Source organism: Chaetura pelagica, unplaced genomic scaffold (assembly GCF_000747805.2).
Source record: "Chaetura pelagica isolate M959 unplaced genomic scaffold, ChaPel_1.0 scaffold630, whole genome shotgun sequence".
NCBI lineage: Eukaryota > Metazoa > Chordata > Aves > Apodiformes > Apodidae > Chaetura > Chaetura pelagica.
In genome coordinates, this window is record NW_009951855.1 from 1,625,783 (window position 1) to 1,643,947 (window position 18,165).

General features: G+C 36.9%; 2 protein-coding genes across 2 annotated transcripts in view; one reads left to right on the plus strand and one right to left on the minus strand.

Moving 5' to 3' along the window:
- CCDC66 (coiled-coil domain containing 66) overlaps positions 1-8,841 on the plus strand; it is an 18,476-nt gene extending 9,635 nt beyond the window's left edge. Inside the window, exons 11-18 of the mRNA XM_009993379.1 lie at positions 1-71; positions 749-896; positions 1,333-1,455; positions 2,051-2,529; positions 3,840-3,877; positions 4,137-4,432; positions 5,139-5,266; positions 8,758-8,841. Coding sequence (XP_009991681.1) covers positions 1-71; positions 749-896; positions 1,333-1,455; positions 2,051-2,529; positions 3,840-3,877; positions 4,137-4,432; positions 5,139-5,266; positions 8,758-8,841 — 1,367 coding nt within the window. The remainder of the gene's footprint in view (positions 72-748; positions 897-1,332; positions 1,456-2,050; positions 2,530-3,839; positions 3,878-4,136; positions 4,433-5,138; positions 5,267-8,757) is intronic.
- A 2,311-nt stretch (positions 8,842-11,152) lies between these two features.
- The window catches only part of FAM208A (family with sequence similarity 208, member A), a 28,515-nt gene continuing 21,502 nt past the window's right edge, over positions 11,153-18,165 (minus strand). Inside the window, exons 17-23 of the mRNA XM_009993390.1 lie at positions 15,219-16,150; positions 14,364-14,483; positions 13,679-13,838; positions 12,957-13,065; positions 12,605-12,783; positions 12,361-12,519; positions 11,153-11,712 (exon numbers count right to left, since the gene is read on the minus strand). Of these exons, the coding sequence (XP_009991692.1) occupies positions 11,153-11,712; positions 12,361-12,519; positions 12,605-12,783; positions 12,957-13,065; positions 13,679-13,838; positions 14,364-14,483; positions 15,219-16,150 (2,219 nt within the window). The remainder of the gene's footprint in view (positions 11,713-12,360; positions 12,520-12,604; positions 12,784-12,956; positions 13,066-13,678; positions 13,839-14,363; positions 14,484-15,218; positions 16,151-18,165) is intronic.

Below are 18,165 nucleotides of genomic sequence, written 5' to 3' on the forward strand. Positions count from 1 at the left end.
GTCTAGCTCGAGAAAAAGAACAAATGCAGAAACAATTGGAAGAAGATATGCTGAAACAAAAACAAAAGAAGGTGGGGTTTTACATTTTTTTACTCCAGATAGTCTTTAGTAATACTGAGTTTGAGGAAGATGGTTCTTGTTCTTCACCTTCTAAATTATGTCACCTCATCATTTTAAAAATTAAAACTATCTGAAATTTAGACATTTTAAACCAAAATCTGTTTCCTCAATTAATAAACTTGTAACACCATACAAGCTTAAGGCAAGTTTCTTTTTTTGGACTAAGGCCTTTTCAGGAGAAGAAATTACCAGAAGTGGCAAAAATAGAATTGTAGTTTTAAATAATGCAGAAACATGCATTTTTTAATGCAAATTTTAAATAAAAAAATACCTCAAAGTGTGTGATCCAATTATTGTTGGTTAGTTGATGCTTTTAAGATGCTTCAGTGCCATGGACTTCATCTGATTGGATGTGCTTTCTCTCTGGATTAAAGACTTTTTGAACTATATTCTAGAAAAGTAATTCTAATAGTCATTCATGTTCTGTAGCTTTCTCCCCTATAATTTTTGCTGAGCTTTACCATCTCCTTTCACATAGAAGTTAAACCAAAACATTTTGACCTTTGCCTACTGCAAATTTTGTATTTGCATACATTCTTGCCTGCTGGAGAAGATTGTATAAAAGGTGAAAAGCCTATTAATTTTATTCTAAAAATAAATTACCATATATATTTACTTTTTTAAAAAGGAATTCCTGACTCTGAAAACAAATGAGCTTTATCAGACAATGCAGAAAGCTCAAGAGTTCGCACGGAGATTAAAACAAGAACAGCGCATTCAAGACTTGGCTCAGAAGGGACATGACGTTTCAAACCTTCAGAAGAACCTTGGTGGTGGCAAGTACAAGTCTTTTCATACTCAGTTTGCCTTTTCTGTGGGTGTTTGTTGTGCAAGTTGGTGCACGCAATGTTTTTGGTTTATTTTTCCCCCCCTTCTTCATTGAGGTCAGAAATTGCTCCTTTGCTTCACAAACCAAATTTCATTTTATCTTATTAAAAATAAGCCTTTTGACCAAGTATCAGTGTTAATTAATACAGAGAATATTGTATTTTAGTAAGCTTCAAATACTGTATTACATCAAGGAAGAAATACAAAGATATCAGGAATGCATAGGGTATATTCAGACGTTTTTGCTGTTGATTAGATTTCCAGTAAAAAAGGGAGAGTATTAGGATAGTTCTGTCTTGCTTTGAATTCTAAACCACAGTTATCTGGTAACTTGATCGTGTGGTTAAATGGAACGTTACTAAACTGCACAATTTCACTTCTTAGCTGATACTGATTTTGAAAATTGTAATACTGACATTTCACATCAAAGTCATAACTCTTCTGATGACATCAAGAGCGACATTGATCAGCAGACTTCTCCTCGGAAGGACGCTGCTGTACAGACAGGTATGCAGCCCTGAAGTTCAGTTACACTGATGTTCCTTTAGACAGACAATAGAAAAGCATATTTAATGGCATAAAACTAGAAAGAAATCTTACTATAAATTTGGAGAGTTTACAAATTAAAGAACGTTTTTCTATATGCCCCTTAGTAAAGAAAGAAACTGGATTGTCAGTAACTTAAAAATTCAACAAAATATTTCCATTGAAAGACAAGGATTAGGAAAGTTACTCCTAGCAGAGCTGTGACTATGACAAAACAATCAGCATGCTGGAAAACTGAAGAGCTGTGTTTTGCTCTTCACTTGTACCATGACAGAAATAGAATTCTACATTTTTAATAGTATCGTTTCATTTTACATAAATGTTGCTTTACAGTGACTTGATTTCATTTTCCACTCTTTTTTTACTCTCCTCCTTATTGTGTTTGCTTCTGCTGGTCCTATCTTTCTTGCATATCAAAAGAATAATAAACATTATAAAACGGTAACAACCAATTTTTTAATAAAATCAGTAGTGGTAGATTGATACACATACAGAACTTAAGCAAGTAATTTTTATATCTTAGACTCTGAGTTAAAATATTATTATTTTCTTTTAGATTACATTAATACTTCAGTATACACTGAGACAGCTGAGGAAAAAACTGTGGGTTGCGGATCGCCTGATATTTCCATACAATGTAAAGAAACCTCTAACAGCAAAAAAAAACATAAGGAAATGCAGAATATAGATAAAAATATAACTTCAGGAAAAGAGACTGGTGGCATTTATGGTGATCTGCATGAACAATATGCAAAAAGAGAAAGACAAATTAAACCTTCAGAAAAAGACAGCAAAAGACCCCACTGGAACATAAACAATCCTGGGAAAAGATATATTCTAGCATCTGAAAGATACCCTAAACAGCTACAAAAACAAAGGAGAGAAAACAAACTAAGACGACAAATGGAGCTGCTTCAGTTGGTAGAAAGAAATACTTCTGGGAGTCTCTGCCCCAAAAAAGGTGGATATTCAGACAGGTCTCCTTCACCTTACAAAAAAATAAACGTGAAGAATAAGGGACATAGAGTCAGTAAGGTAACTATTTGGTCTTTAACAATGATGTCTGTTTTTAAAACTCTTGTTCCAGACACTTTTGCCTGGATGGGAATTCAGTTATGTAACTAAAGCATTGCGAATTTTCCTATCACTACCCTTAGTGTAAAGAAAGGCATTACAGGGCTGTCTGATTCTTTGTGATTGGTAGGATATATTCAGATTTTTTGTGACTTAGCTTTTACTGTTATTTCAGTCTTCCAAAGTGTTTGTTCTCTTTCATGTATTCACTATCGTCAATTAATTATGTAAACATAGAACTGGACTGAAAGCAGTGTGCAGGTTAAACTGACTTTACTGACTTGTTCTTTTTTGCCCAGTCATTATGGTGGGCTGATAGTTGAGGTACAGGAGGACCCATTCAAAACAATTTTCTATTTTTGCAAACAATTACTGAGGATGTACCATATTGTCACAGAAAGGCAGCCTTTTTAGTGGAGCAGTTTGATCTCCATTTGCAGTGAGCATTTTTCAGTAAAACTTACGGCTGGGAAAAAAAAAATTTTAATTTAAAGGAACTACTAATCTAATATATCCATGCCTTATCTCTCCTGCTTGTTCACTGCCTGTATAGATGTATATACAGATGTATGGATAAAAACCTCATTTTCTCACACCTTCCAGTATTAAAAATCTGGTGGACACTTCAGTTCTGTTTAGTCAGTTGTTTACTGTGGCTATGTACATATATCTTAAAAGCTGTGAGTATTAAAAAAAGTATGTGAAAATAACAAAGCTGTTCACATAGGTGCCTTAAAGATTTATTAATTTGTTAAACTGGATTTTTTTGTTTATTTGAGGTTAATGTTAAATCTGAATTTTGTCCTTACACTATTGAAAGGTAAATATTCAGTAATTTTATACATAAGAAATAGGGCAATTAATTTTAACTAGATTCTTAATATTAGTAAGCATTTAATTTAAATATAAAACATTTAGTGGCTGTATCTAGAAACATGACCTTTCCTATCATAATCATTATCTCGAGCTGAACCTTTCAGGTTTATAAATGCAGCTCTATAAGGTCCTTGGAAAATACGTATTTTTGATAGTGCTTAGAGCTGCCAAAGACACAGACAATTGGAGCAAATTGGCCTGTAATTTATTTCACTTAGTTCAAGTACAAGTAGCACCAGTCTCTTTAATGCAAGTCTTTGATAATTACCTTTCTGCTGAACTCGGGTCAAACAGTCCTTAAGTAATTTCAGAACCAGCTTGTCTTGAAAAATGAAAGCTTTTAATATAAAAAACATGGAGCTTTTTTACTTTTTACTTTCTTGGTTTTCTTGTAGGAAGAAACATTACCTAAGAATCATTTGAATAAAGAAAGGTATGTCAATGCTCTGCATTAATACATGTATAAATACATTAATAGTGAAATACATACATGCTTTTCTTTCCTGATTTTTTTTAAGAGTTTATATGCATCTAATTTTCTACTATTAAAAATAGACAAGACCAGACAAATGGCAGGTATAAAAGCAGAGTAAATGAGCAGTCCAGTCCTCTGAGGATTTTGTGTACTATTTGAGAAAATAACTAACATTATTAAGTACCATGGATTTCTTATAAGAAATTGTTTCATACAGAACTGAATCACCACCTGAACCAACTGTTCCAGCAGTTAAGAACAGTCTACACCAAGTACAACAAAAACAGACACATACTTCTAATTTCCTGGTGCATAACAGCAATAGTAGAAAAAAGAAGAGTATCAAGACAGACACAGAGCAGAGGAGCTTCCTCCCTGCCCTGATAGAAGCTGGAAGACCTCACTCTCCAGAATTTATTCCCTACATCCGAACAAACGAAGTGTATTACCTGGATCCAGATGCACCAGGGGCCAGCCCTTCAACACATGACCCACAGTATCAACAGCTTAATGGTATGGAAGGGTATTGGGAACTGATTAATGTAATTCAGTTCAAAATGCTACAGCTTATTCAATTTGGTATTGACAGGCACAGAGCAGAGGAACTTCCTTCCTGCCATGACAGAAGCTGGAAGACCTCCCTCCCCACAATTTATTCCGTATGTTAGAACAAACGAAGTGTATTACCTGGATCCAGATGCACCAGGGGCCAGCCCTTCAACACATGACCCACAGTATCAACAGCTTAATGGTACTGAAATGTATTGTGAACTGATTCATGTAGAAGAGAAGTTCCAGTCATTTAGTTCAAGATGCTACAATGTATGCCATTTGGTATTTGTTTTTACTGACATTTGCAGTAACCGGTTTCTGCCACAGCACTGTACAGAAAGGCTGTGCAACCAAATGATACTCTGTGTTACAAAAAAATAAACCACCAAATTTTTTTAAGAAAAATCAAAAAAGCAACAAATTTTCTTCTTCTTTTATCTGTCTTTTTTGTCTGCTTACCTTTAACGAGGTATGATGGTATTTCTCTGTTATTATTCTGTACAGGTTTGGGTTTAGGAATCTAGGTGTTATTGACTTAAAAATAGCTAACAGAATCTAATAGCAACCAAAACTTCATTTTCACAAACTCTGTAAACCTACTGCTTCAGAAGTAAAACACCACTGATAAAGAGTATTGTTAACTGATTTGATGTACATTTCCTTTTAGATTCTTACCAATCACCACAACAGCTTTGTAGCTTCAGTCATGCTGGAGATCCTCTTCTAAATCCTGATGTTGTTAAAACCAGAGAGAGACAACAAGCAATTCTCAAAGCATTATCAGAATTACGCCAGGTAAGTGAAAAGTTAATTGGATAAACATTTATGTTTTTATGTAGTACAGTCAAAATAAACATTGCAAACTATTACAGAGTCATAAGCATTAGTCTTTAATTATTTTTATCTATCATACATGAAAAGTTTTGTGTCGGGCCCTACTTCTGTTCCCCCTCTTACCAATTTTTCTTTTCATGTATTACTTCCACCTTTGGAGTGTGTGAGAGACTATGGGCTCCTTAGTCTTTAGAATGCGTAGGAAGTACTGAAGTACCTCATAAAAATTGAAACCAAGAGGAATGGCTTTATTTAGTCTCCAGGTTTTGATATTTAGTGTTGCTTATAAGTCAGAATGTTTCAATTTCAAGGGGAGAAAGAACAATATTTTAACAGAACACTAGTACTCTTGTTAATGAAATGTCACTTCATGGGTAAGCCAGTCATGACAGAGCAGTGTGGTTGGTGCAGAAGAGTTAGTGGGGTGGTACTCCTGTCAGACCTGGAAAAATGCTGTAATTTGCAAATTTGAAGTGTGAACACTTATAAAATCCTAAGATAGCTATTCTTCTGTTAACATGTAAAATTCAGGATTTGTCAATCAGCCAGCTACACTGAGCAAACATAAAATGAAATTTAGTTCAATCCTACACACACAAGAGCTTCTGAGCCTTTGTATGTTTACATGCATTATTCTATTTATAGTAAGTTACTGGTAGTGATTAGACTTAAAAGAAGGATTTCTAATATGGTGAGACTGTCTTTAAGCATCCTAGTTGCAGTAAACTAAAGGAGCACAAAAGATTATAGATGGTAACTGTGAAGTTACATATTTTCCTAATTGCATTCAGAATACCAGGAAAATATCATCACGTATCTCATTACTAAAACATGAGTGAATTTGAAACTTTACCTGTTGGCAACACTGTGCAGCCCATCCCATAGCAGGTTCAAACCACAGGTCTAACTAGTCACACGGTTTCCTTTTATACCTCAAATGACCTGGCAGGGAACTGCAAGACAAAAATAAGAACAATTACTTTTAAGCTTGCATTTTGTCATGAAGAACACTAAAAGCTAAACATCAGTATCTGCTTTGTTTTTGAACAGCCCCATACCAAAAGGATTTTATTGCTAGCAGTGCTGTTTATTTTTCTTTGCCTTAAGAGAGAAAAATTGTCTAACTGATCAAAATAAGGGAAGAAAATCTGACATACTTAAGTACAACAAAACTTCCAGTAGTTAACATTGCTAATTACTTGCTGTGCTTTAGAAGGCTAGAAAGACAGAAGTTCTGCCATGCATTCATTGTGTTTCAGTAGTAGGTAAATTCTTTGTGCAGGTCATGGCTTTCCCCAGGTTACTAAGAAAAATTGCCAGTTTCTAATGGCTTTGTTGGCCAGTTTCTAATGGGTTGACTGGATCTGGTCTTTGGCTAATGTTAAGGTTAGTCTTTCAGTAGATCTTGGTTCTAAGTTAAATTAAAATCCATAGAGCTCTTTTCAAAATGTCCTACCAGCTGCAGAATGCATGTAGGACATTAACTGTTGAACTTACATGTATCTTGTATGCCTAAGTAGTGAATACTCCTGCAGAAGGCACCTGTTTTGCATCAGTTATTTCACTGAGAAAGGAAGAGCAATGCAATATTTTGTATGAAATGTAATTTAGACAAAGAGTGGAGTTGAGTTTTCTATGTCAGAAGATAATGTAGTATTGTTTATTTAAAATTATATATAAAATCTTACATATATTGATCATTTCAGAACATAAATATATATGTGTGTACATATATATATATGTATATATTCACAACATATTTGGCCATTCTTTAGCCTTCTTTTGTCCAGGGTGGACTCACAGCATATGTGACCAGTCTTTAACCTTTGAAATACACCCTCAGCTAGAGTGACACACATACACATACCCAACCAGGCTGATTGAGTAACAGTCCAGTTGAAGTGGCTGAGCCCTGGCAGACACCAGTGAAAATGGAGGCAGATGAGGGTTGTCCTCTGCCAAAGGGAGGGTGATGTCTCTTCCTGTATTTCAGGGAACAGCAGTAATAGGAGCCATCAACAGACTTTGTTTTCTTCACTGAAATCAAGTCAGTGGAATAAGCCCAAGTCTATTCATCCAGCAAAGTGAATTACGCATTTGCGAGAAAGAAGGGCCTAAGTCTGAGAAAAAGGACAAATGCCCCAGCTACAGTCAGTACATACCAGAGCAGCTTATTGTAGCTAAGGCAGTAAAGCAGTTGCCAGCAGCTTGTAGCCTCCATCAACGAAGCCATCGTGCCAGCCACCAGCAGGTTGTGCAAGGACATGCAAAGGCCTGTCCTCAATGCTTGTTCCTATGAAGGGATTTCCTGTTACTTTTCCCTAGGTCCTTTGCAAACTATGTGATAGACTTTGGTTCCAGTTTTCAGTGTTACTAGTTTCTTGTATCAGTTCTGCATTAATTTATGGTGAGGTGTTGCATGAATGTGTAACATGCTACTAAGCACAAAAAAAAAGCTCTAAAAGTAATTCTTGACAAGTGCCCTGACCCACTAAGAGAGGCAGCAGATACTGTTTTATCAGTTAAAAAACAATTCATCAAGTGATCAAAAGTAGGCAGCTGTTGCTCTTGGAAGGATGCAGTGAAGGGTCCTTCCCTAAGGCTTAACTCCCCTTCTGTGCCACCAGGAATAAATCTAAATCCCGGTACCTGCTGGCTTGTTTTGTTCCAGCAGCCTCTGACCCTTACCTGTGAGAAGGGTTGTATAACTCTGAGAACAAATACCACTGTGACCTTATTTTTCTTTCCTTTTTTTGATAAACAAACATTCTCGTGCCAAATTAACTTCTGACAGGTCTAAAATGGATAGAGACCAAGGGGCCAGATGTATCCATATATATGATCCTATTAATTATAGTAAAACACTTCAAATTTATTTATGTTCCTGACATAATTTCTATCATGTTTTACTTATCACACAGCCAAGGATACACTTCCAAGTGTTTTTTATTACAGGTTTTCTTCATTGTCTGGTACTTACAAGAGCCATTAACAAAAGCAGGAACATTTTACCTTTTAAGGGTAAATATGCATACCCTATAGTGTCTGACACAGCTCTAGTTCAAATGGTAAATGCTGTTCTTTATCTTACATTTCTGTTAAGACTAAAAGCTGCTATCTGTCAAGGTTTTGGATGCAGCTTCATACAAGAACATGTAAATTAAAGCAAATTAAATTTAACCTGATGGAAAAATTCCTTTTTCCTCTGCTCAGTCATCCCTGGAAACTGGACTGGTTTCCACTTCAGTCACACTTCAAGTCTTTCGCAAAAGACAGAAAATCTTGAGTCCCCTCTACTGAATGTATTATGTTGAACTGTTCTGAAGTTGTTTGTTTATAAAGCATTGAGCCTTGACAAATAAATTGTTTTAAAATATGAAACAGTGACACTTTATTAGTTCAGGCTGCATAAGGAAGACAGAACATTCACATTTCTTTTCTGTTTATTTCAGGGTCTCCTGCAGAAGCAGAAGGAGTGGGAGACCACTCTGACTCCTGTTGTAGCTCAAGAAGAGAACTTTACTTCGCCATTTTGAGAGGTACATATGAATGTTCTGAATTCTTAAGATGTAAATGCACAGCCCTTTGCTTGCTACTGTAATAATTATGAACCACCTTTTTGATGAAGTATTTATGTGAATTTTGATACAAGACAGGGTCATTGCTTTTCATATTGAATATACATTAAACTAAGGATAGTGTGCCTGTTTAGAATGTGTTCGGGCCACGTGAAGACGTAACCATTTAATATAAAGTGCCAAAACACTGCATAAAACTGCTACATTGTTTTTTGTAGGACTCAGTCTATGTATTTTGACAAATAAAAATATTAAGATGTATTCTGAAATAGCTTGGATAGACTTTTTTGGTATTTTTAATTACATTAAATTGCTTGTACATAACTATTGAGGCAGCTTTTAGGTATATGAACATATATATAAATAATACCAGATTTTTAAGACCACAGAAATGCTTACAATTAGTTTTTACCCCCTCTCAGTTAAAACCGGATAGCAGCACTTAACAGGGTAGGGGACTGGGCCCAAGGCAGCCAAACTCAGTTTAAGGAAGTTAAAGATGAGGTCAGTGCTTCCAGCCAGAATTAAATGCTTACTTCATATTTACCTGCTTTTAGTCTTCAAAAGGCAGGATAACCTGGGGTAAAACTGTTTCTCTCTGCAGATGACTTGCATTGATGGGAATTGTTCTGTGGGATCTAATCTAGTGAACACCACAGAACCTCCAAACTGGGATTCCTCCCAGTGGCAACTCTTCTTAGGCAGACCCTGGATCTGAAGGTATCCCACAGCAGGATCCAAGGGAAGCAGGGTGCTGCCTTCCTCCTGGTGTGCGTGGCATCCTGCAGGGGAGTCTGCACTCCATGGTGCAGGTGGTAGAACAGAGCTTAGGAATTCCCTTAGGAATTACTGACACAAGGGAGTTCTTTTTTTGAAAAAACATGTATTTGCCATGTAGCAACTGATACTTGTACCTTTAAAACAATTAAATCAAACAACTGTTTATAGGAGGAAAGACATAAACTCAGACAAAAGTGTATGGGGTTGGTTTGTTTTTTAAATAACCCTTTTTTAAACTAGTATTTGTCCCAACTAATTTTGTGAGATTAGTCATGTTGTTTCATACACTGTCATCTAAGTACTAAACTGCACATCCTACATAAAAAGACAAAATGGCAAACAGAAAAAAAAAAATGCATGACTTCAGACACCCTGAAGACAAGAGCAGTAAACCTGTGATCAAGTTCTAGTATATGTAAAACCAGCAGTGCAAAGCCAAGGGCAGTCTTGAGCAGCTGCAGCTGTTTGCTGTCAGCTGCTGCCTTCCAGAAGCCCGAACCGATGTACAAAATGAGCCAATTAAGAGAGAAGCACTGGGGAGAAGGTTATAAAGCAGCAGATGTGAAATTTAAAAGGGTGAGATTAAGAAACAGATAAAACTCTGATAATGCTCATTAAACAAAACAAAAACAAACCAAAACTAAGCACCAGTAATCATTATGCTAAAGTGGGAGAGGACTGAGGTTTTTCTAATGCAAATTGTGCTACACCACAGTTACTAAAGCCAGGTTTGTTCTTCTCTTATTACAGTAATTACAGTGGCAAAATAAAAGTTTTAAGATCACTCTGACGCTATAAAAAACATGGAGTATCAAAATTAGACACAATTAATTGCTATTCATGAAATAGAACCTGGATTTGTTTTCTCACGTGCTTTGAGAACAATATAAAAACCACAGACAATGCAATGTGTTTGCAAGTCCCTTGTGCATTGAGAGTTTATTTTTGTAATGGAACTGCACCATTGGTTACTCTAATTGAGGTATTTAGCCAAAATCCAGTATATTGTCATGAAAATAACTACACTGCCTTAGACCTAGGTAAAAACATTTGTACAAAAGTTGTGTCAAATGTCAAATAAATACATAATTTTTATATTTATGTAAAGAAAAGTGATTTGGATACTCTTACATTTAAAAAAAACAACCAAAACCAACCTTGCTATTTCACATATGTTAGGCAAACATTCAGTTTTACATTAATAAAACAGACCTCAAACTGAAGCCCAGGTACAGGTTAAATACAAATGTAGAAACTTAAAAGTGCCAACAAACAAGATAATTCAAGTACAGTAAACGTTAAAAAATATATATATTTATTTCAATTTTCAGATGCTTTCAACAGATACAGGCCATTAGGATTTAAATAAAGACAAAACATTTGAGATAAAGGACAAGAAACATTTTGTTCCAGAATAAAATATAAATTGTTAAACCACATTTTAGAAACAGAAAAGTCCACAGCAACTTATAAAAGGAGACTTAGGAGTTTATTTCTGCTTTGAATACGGTCTTGAAGAATCACAATTTATATCCCAAGCACCAGGCGTCAGTGACTTTTCTGTATCCATGCTCTGACTGTAAGCAGATACAAAATAATTGCCCCCTTCTTGGTTTTGACTTGCAGAAGAAATTGAGTATGTTGTTTGCAGGAAAGTCTGATGAGTGAGTACATTAAAGTGACTGAACTGATGGGACATGTTTAATTGTCTACTATAAACCTGGAAGTTACTGAAAGGAGCTTGTTCAAGTGAACTGTGTTTTTCTCCTTCAGCAGCACATGTTTTAGAAACTGGAGTAACTGGCTGTATCTCCTCCAAGTCAGTTTTAGAAGTCTTTTCCATCGAGCCAATTTGTGCTTCAGGAGATACCTCTGTAACTGATAAGCAGCTTTCTTTTGCATCTGCTCCATGTGAGCCCTTGGCCTTTTTCTGCAAAGTTTCCAAACGAGTATCATACTTAAAGGCATCATTGCAGATTTCTATTTGTGCTGTTTCATCCCCTGAATCCAGAGACATGTCCTCCTCATCCTGATCGTTTTCTACAAGAACTACATTAAAAAAAGAGAGAAAGTCCTATTCTATTGAAATACAAAATTGATGTTAGAAAAGCTATACACTACTCACAGAATGTTACGCTTCAGGTCTGCAAGTCCAATATCACTTAAGTCTTGGTCTTCTGCCACTCTTGTTCACTTACTCAACACACACACTTAACCCTGTGTGAGGGTCCAGTTATTCCGATGCTAAAAGCTTCTGCGCATTGTGTTCATGTTTAGTGTTGGGAAATCCCAACTCCCAGCTCCAAAGGGGTTAATGTCAAAACAGCATCTAAAGTTACACAGTAGGTGAGTATTTGATCAGACAATTAAAGGAGTACAATTACTGACATCTCAGTCCTTTCCTTATGGTTTCTAGAAGCTATCATTAAATGGATCCTTTCCCTCAACACAGATGGTTACACCACTTGGACATACGTCTAACTAATACCACGTTAGCCTACAATTCTGTATTTCAGATCTCCTTTGGTGCTCCATCCCAGCTGCTTTTCCCCATCATATAAAACAGAAAAAGAGCAGCTTCAGAGTTGGGTTTTCCTTGCCATCTGTTCATTTACAAGAGTAAAGGCACACTATTTCAAGGACCTCCACCCCACACATCTAATCAGCTAAAGAAAGTAGAACTGTGTTTAACATTACCTGATTGTCTTCTGTGAGCATCCGAGGGAGGGAGGCTGGTTTCCTCAGTAGCTGTGTGATGATACCCAACGAGACTTTGAAAATTCTGCATAAAGTCATCAACAGTAGCAACCACTATTCCATTATCAGCATAATTAGAAAGTGTTTTGACATTCTTTTCTAAATACATAAAAGGAGACTGTGTATTAATACTGAGCACCTGTTACCAAAAGAGGGAGAGAAGTATTCCTAAGTTTTCTTTTACCTGTTAAGAAGACAACATGTCTCTGCTGTATGTTTTGAGCCTGAAGCCTGATAAGACAGTCTAATTCTGGAGCATTTCGAGTCTGAGAATCACAATTATGGTAAGACAGAATCTCAACCAAATGTTTCTTTTGGTAAGTATTCAGATGGGTCAGCAGACTCAGGGCATTAGCATTCATTCTGCAATGGTAGAAAAAGCACACTATGAGGAAGATACTTGATTTAGAGTCAGTCTATATGTTTAAATTAAGGCAAAGGACAAACATATCAGAAAATTCTACTTCACTGGGTTTTGGAGAGCCTAAGTAAAACTGAAGCATTTTAACAAGTGCTATTCAAAACACATTACTTACCGCCCCAGCTCTTTAAGCTTTTTTAGTATCTTGCAGTGGACTTTCCACTGCCATTTTCCATCTGGGGTATTGAGATCCTCCAGAAACCTTAAGAACTGTTTTAGTTTATCTGTTTGAAGATAAGGAATAGAGGTTAAATTCTGTGGTATGTAAACTGAAAATACAGCTTCAGTATACAGATAAAGCTTTCAGTTTTCATCACAGCTATGAACATGTGCCTCATACTTTGGGTTTTCTTCCATGAGTCAACAACAGCATTTCAACAATGAGCTGCTTTTTTATAGGTCAGATACCAAACAGTGGCACATGCTTACATAAAGCTGAATTCAGCCATATGTGATCTGCTTTGCTAAAATATCTCATTAAAAACTAGTAACTTCATTAACTATTCAATTGGAAATAAAGGAAAAGTGAAATAATGTACTTTTTCAGTGTTTTCCTAGCATATTTGTGGATTGAGTATTAAGGCATATACATAACTACACAATCTAACATAACTGAGAAAGACAAGATATCCATGTTCATGTGTTCCCCAGAAACATGTTCTCTAAAAAGGCCACTGAGGTAATACGAGAACGAATTAGCTGAAGGTCTTCAAAAAAACTTCATGAATATTAGAAGACTTGATTCTTCACTGCCATGATTATGGCACCTCTCGTACATACTAACATTTCAGGCCTTTTTTGTCTGTCTTTTAAAGCTTCAGAAAATATCACACTTACCTGTAGTGATGGTTTCTGGATTAAGCACAGATTCGTCTGACACAACAAAACCATCAGACACGAACAATTCATTGTAAGTGTGATTTTTCACATCATCCAAACTGTCAACACCCGCAAAGCTGACACAAGAAAGCCTCTTCAAAGTTACTAAGCCAGGTATCTGTAAAAATGTTACCAATCAGAGAGGTACACCAAACATCATCCAACAACAAAACCTATGGAATTTCCCTGCTTGATACCAAATGAAGTGTACCACTTAAAATCACATTTTCAATTAATTACTATTTTCTTCTCTGGCCTGGGGAGGTGCTCTCTCAAAAACATTACAGGGATGACACAGTGGAAGTTGAGCACATAGAATAATTTTACTTTCTGTACAACACAAGTTCATAAACCACAGCCGTCAGGAACATCTCAGGTAACTCCAAGAGCTGCCTTTGCCTGCCCTTGGAGCACCTCAGAACTACTCCAGCCTCCCTGTAACTTCACTCCACATATGGAGAGGGGAAAGAAGTTACAGGGATATGTATCAAGACTAGATATTTACCACAACCACTTTTGTTTCTTCAAACGACAGCTAAACACAGGACATAATTTAAATGCTATGTTGCTGTGAGAAAATGAGCTCTTCTCACAATGTTTTAACAGTAGCTTTCTATAGCACACATGTACTCAGGTGAAATACCTTATGGATGAGGTTGGCGATGTCTTCATTTTGAATAATTATCAACAGTTTACCCAAAGCAGCTCTTCTAAGGAACTGTTCTGGATGGCACTCTGTATTGCCTAACTTTGTAAGATATTCCTAATGCCACAGAAAGAGAAGATGGTGAAGGAAGAGTGAGTAGATAGTTTGGCCAAAACAATCCCCACACCGTGACCACATCATGTAATGTTACCACTCATATGAATCTCGGAGGGACTGGTTTCCTTCTCTTTCCCATCCATGAATTGGAAGGGTGTCACCACAGAAACTAGCTGTTTCAGCAAGTCAGTCGTTCTTACAGAATCACACAAAAGTGGCCAACTGACAATCTATCAAAACTGCAGGAGTTTTCAAGTAAAGCCAGAAGTTCTTGGGACTTCACTTTCATCTTACACATTTAAGCACAGAGGAACAGTCATCTCCAAAAGTTACCTGTGTTATTAACTGAAGGGGAAGAGAAAAAAACCTCAACACCACCTGTGGCAGCTTTTCATACATTCTAAAATGGTAAACTATCATGTTTGACCTTGTTATCTTTTTTCCATGAGGTTACCCCCTAGCAGTATCTTCAGAAGGACCCAAACTACAACCTGTACCGCTTTCCAAGTATAAGAAAAAGACTTAGGTAAAAGCTAAATATAAATGAGACTACCACAGAAGCTCAAACAAGGAATGGGACAGGACAGCCTACTTTCTCAATTCACTTTCACAATTCCATTTTTTCTGAAACAAATTCTAGACTACCTTATGTTTGCAAGTCCAGTTTCATACATTCTGATTTGAAAGGCACTCTGTTCTATTTTAGCACTAAAGAGAGGATAAAATGGAACATACCTTGATTTCTTTGCTGAGAACACTTTCCTCTTCTTCATGAATATAAAATTTCAGAGTGTTTTTCTGCACAATTTTGACCAAACTGTTAAATACTTCAGGTTTTAACTGGCTTATAAAATCAGATAGGTCTGGTTGGGTTGAAACGTGGATGTTCTCTGGGGATTTCTGTGTCTTTTCTGGTGGCTCCATCAGATCCCCACTGTAAGAGGTCCGATCAGACGTCAATGCATCTGCTGTTTTAGCATTCCCATGATCAATTTCCTCCGTCACTAGGGTTACACTTGACAAATGCTGCTCTTTAGAATCTGGATCTTCTGCCATGTTATTACACAGTGGCTCTGATGACAAGGCTGTGTCAGTGTCCCTGCAAACAGGCACCATATCAGGTGAAGGATTCGGTGCAGTGTCACTGGCCGCTTCTGCTGGTTCAGGACTAGCAGAAATCGGTGGAGTACGCCTAATGCTCGAGGACAAAATAACACTATTCAGCTTTTCACTCAGTGTCTCTATATATTCTTGGACAGAAATCTCTGATGCCTGTAAACACATGTATTCAGAAAGTCTCATTATCCTCTCTCGGGCAGAGAACACTGGTGTGGACATGCCACTAACATAAGCAATATTCTTTTGCTGCAAAATTTCCTGAATCTTTCTTGCAAAGAGATTATATTCTTCTAATAGTGTAGTCTCTATTATTGCACTAATGGAATGCTTAGTTGCAAAAGGTTCATCTGCTAGCCCACACTGATCTTCAAGATTCTCCACTCGTCTTGTACAAAGTCCATCTTCTGCTGTCCCCTTTTGTGTGTCTGAAAATTGAGAGTATGGAAACTGATAATCAGAACTTCTCTGTCTATTTATTACCCGGGGGTCATTAGGAAAGGCATCCTTTGGCGGTAAATACACCAGTGGTTCTTCTGGTGATTTCAGACCTATGTAGGAAGAGTTAATCATCATCATCATCTCATGTTTAAAAATGGCTGATACACCCAAACCTACTAAACACAGTTAGTAAACAACATTCCTGTTGTGCCTCCCCACACCAGCAAATTTGATTCAAGTGTTACTGTCTGCTCAGGTACAGAAGCACAGAAAATTTAATAGCTCCTAAGACAGTAGAACAGTAAAGTTAAAGTCCGCTCAAAAAGCAGAACACCAGTAATTCTTCCAGAGACAACATCTGATTCAGTGTAACAGGAAAGGCCTTAATTACAAAAAAAAAAAAAAAAAATCAAATTAGAAATCAAGCAAGGTGACAAATTATTCAAATATTTTCATTTGCTACTAGGTTATAATCCTCAGAAGGCCTATTTTAGCCACACACTGCCTTGCAGGGTTAGACTGCAAATTGCAGTCGGCACATCTGATCTCACAACTGAGAACAGAAATCTTCTTGCTTAAAAAGGCAGGATGTAAGTCTTATGGCAATTACTGATATATACTAACACGTGCTTCAGCATCTACATTCAGAACTACAGTTTGGTTTGAATCCAAATTTAACACTTTGTTGCAATTAAAGGTACATACACAGGCATTTCAGATACATACAGGTATTTCAGGATAAATCTCTTCCATAAATACTTCAAAGGAGGTTTTCTCTGTTGGTTTTATTTGAGGGTGTCCTGGTTTGAGCCAGGATGAAGCCACTTCTTTTACTGATTTTTATTTTCCTTCAGTAAGCTTTCTTTTAACTAGCAGTAAGTGTTCCAGCTTGGACTGATAACAAACGCTATAATGTTTATACTATTGCTGGGACTCCAAGGTCACATCTTTGCTCTGCCGGCTCAGAGACTACTAGGAGATCTATGACCACCCCCATATGGGAGGCTGAATTAGACAGACAGCAAAACTGGCCAGAGATACTCCATTCCATATATCTACATAAGCTCAGAAGAAGGTCAGAGATCACAGAAGACAACTTCCTTCCTTCTTCTTCCCTTCTCTTCCATCCATGGCCAGCACCCAGGGAGGACTCCGTCCATCCATCACCGTTGACCCCCAGGCTGGAGCTCTCCTGACCCTCATCACTCTGCGCTCTCTCTGGCAGCTCTGGGACTTTTCAGGATTGTTCACAGCTCAGGAGATGCTGTGGGAGTTGCTGGGGGTGGAGGGAGGCAATAGGGGTTTGCACACTACCTAAACATATTTGTATATAAGTGTATATATTTTCTTTTATCATTAGTGCTTTATTAAAGCTGTGTAGTTTAGTTTTCAATCCAGAGTCTCTCTCTTATTGTCTCTCTCCTTCTCTACCTGAGTGGGAGAGGAAGGGCATCGAGAGCATTGTTGTCAATCCCGAGTCAAACTGTGACCAAGGGTTTTTTGGATTTAAGTGTTACAGAATCACAGAATTGTCAGAGTTGGAAGGGACCTCTAGAAATCATCTGATCCAACTCAAAATTTACCGAAGAATCCTCTTTCTGGAGTGACTGTAGAAGGACTTCTCTTAAGCGGTGAAGAATTTGACTCTTAATCTGCAAGGATAACTACTTCAGCAGCTCTTGAACAGCTGTTCTTTCTACAATTGTTGCCAGGCAGTTCTTTTTGGTTTCTTTGACCTATCCAGTTACAAGGTATTACCAACAAAGTCTGAAACAAATGTCTGAAATCAGAAATCATACTTTAATTTTGAAATCAGAAATTTAAACACTACCTGAGAAAGCCTAGATGAATGTCATCAAAAGCCATCAATTTAAAGACTGTGGACACATGCATTAATCTTGTCTTAGAAGAGAAGGAAGAAACTGCAAGAACAAGCACTTGTGCTTCATGTCTAAAGCCAAAGAAAAGTCTCAATTTCAAACAAAGACTACTTTCTATACGGACACTTTTGATTCCTAGTTGCAATTTTCCACCTGTCCAATCTTTCAGCAGAACCTAGCAAGTTCAAACACTGAATTCAAAACAGTTATGTACCTCACCAGAAAAAAACTTAAGCATTCCCATT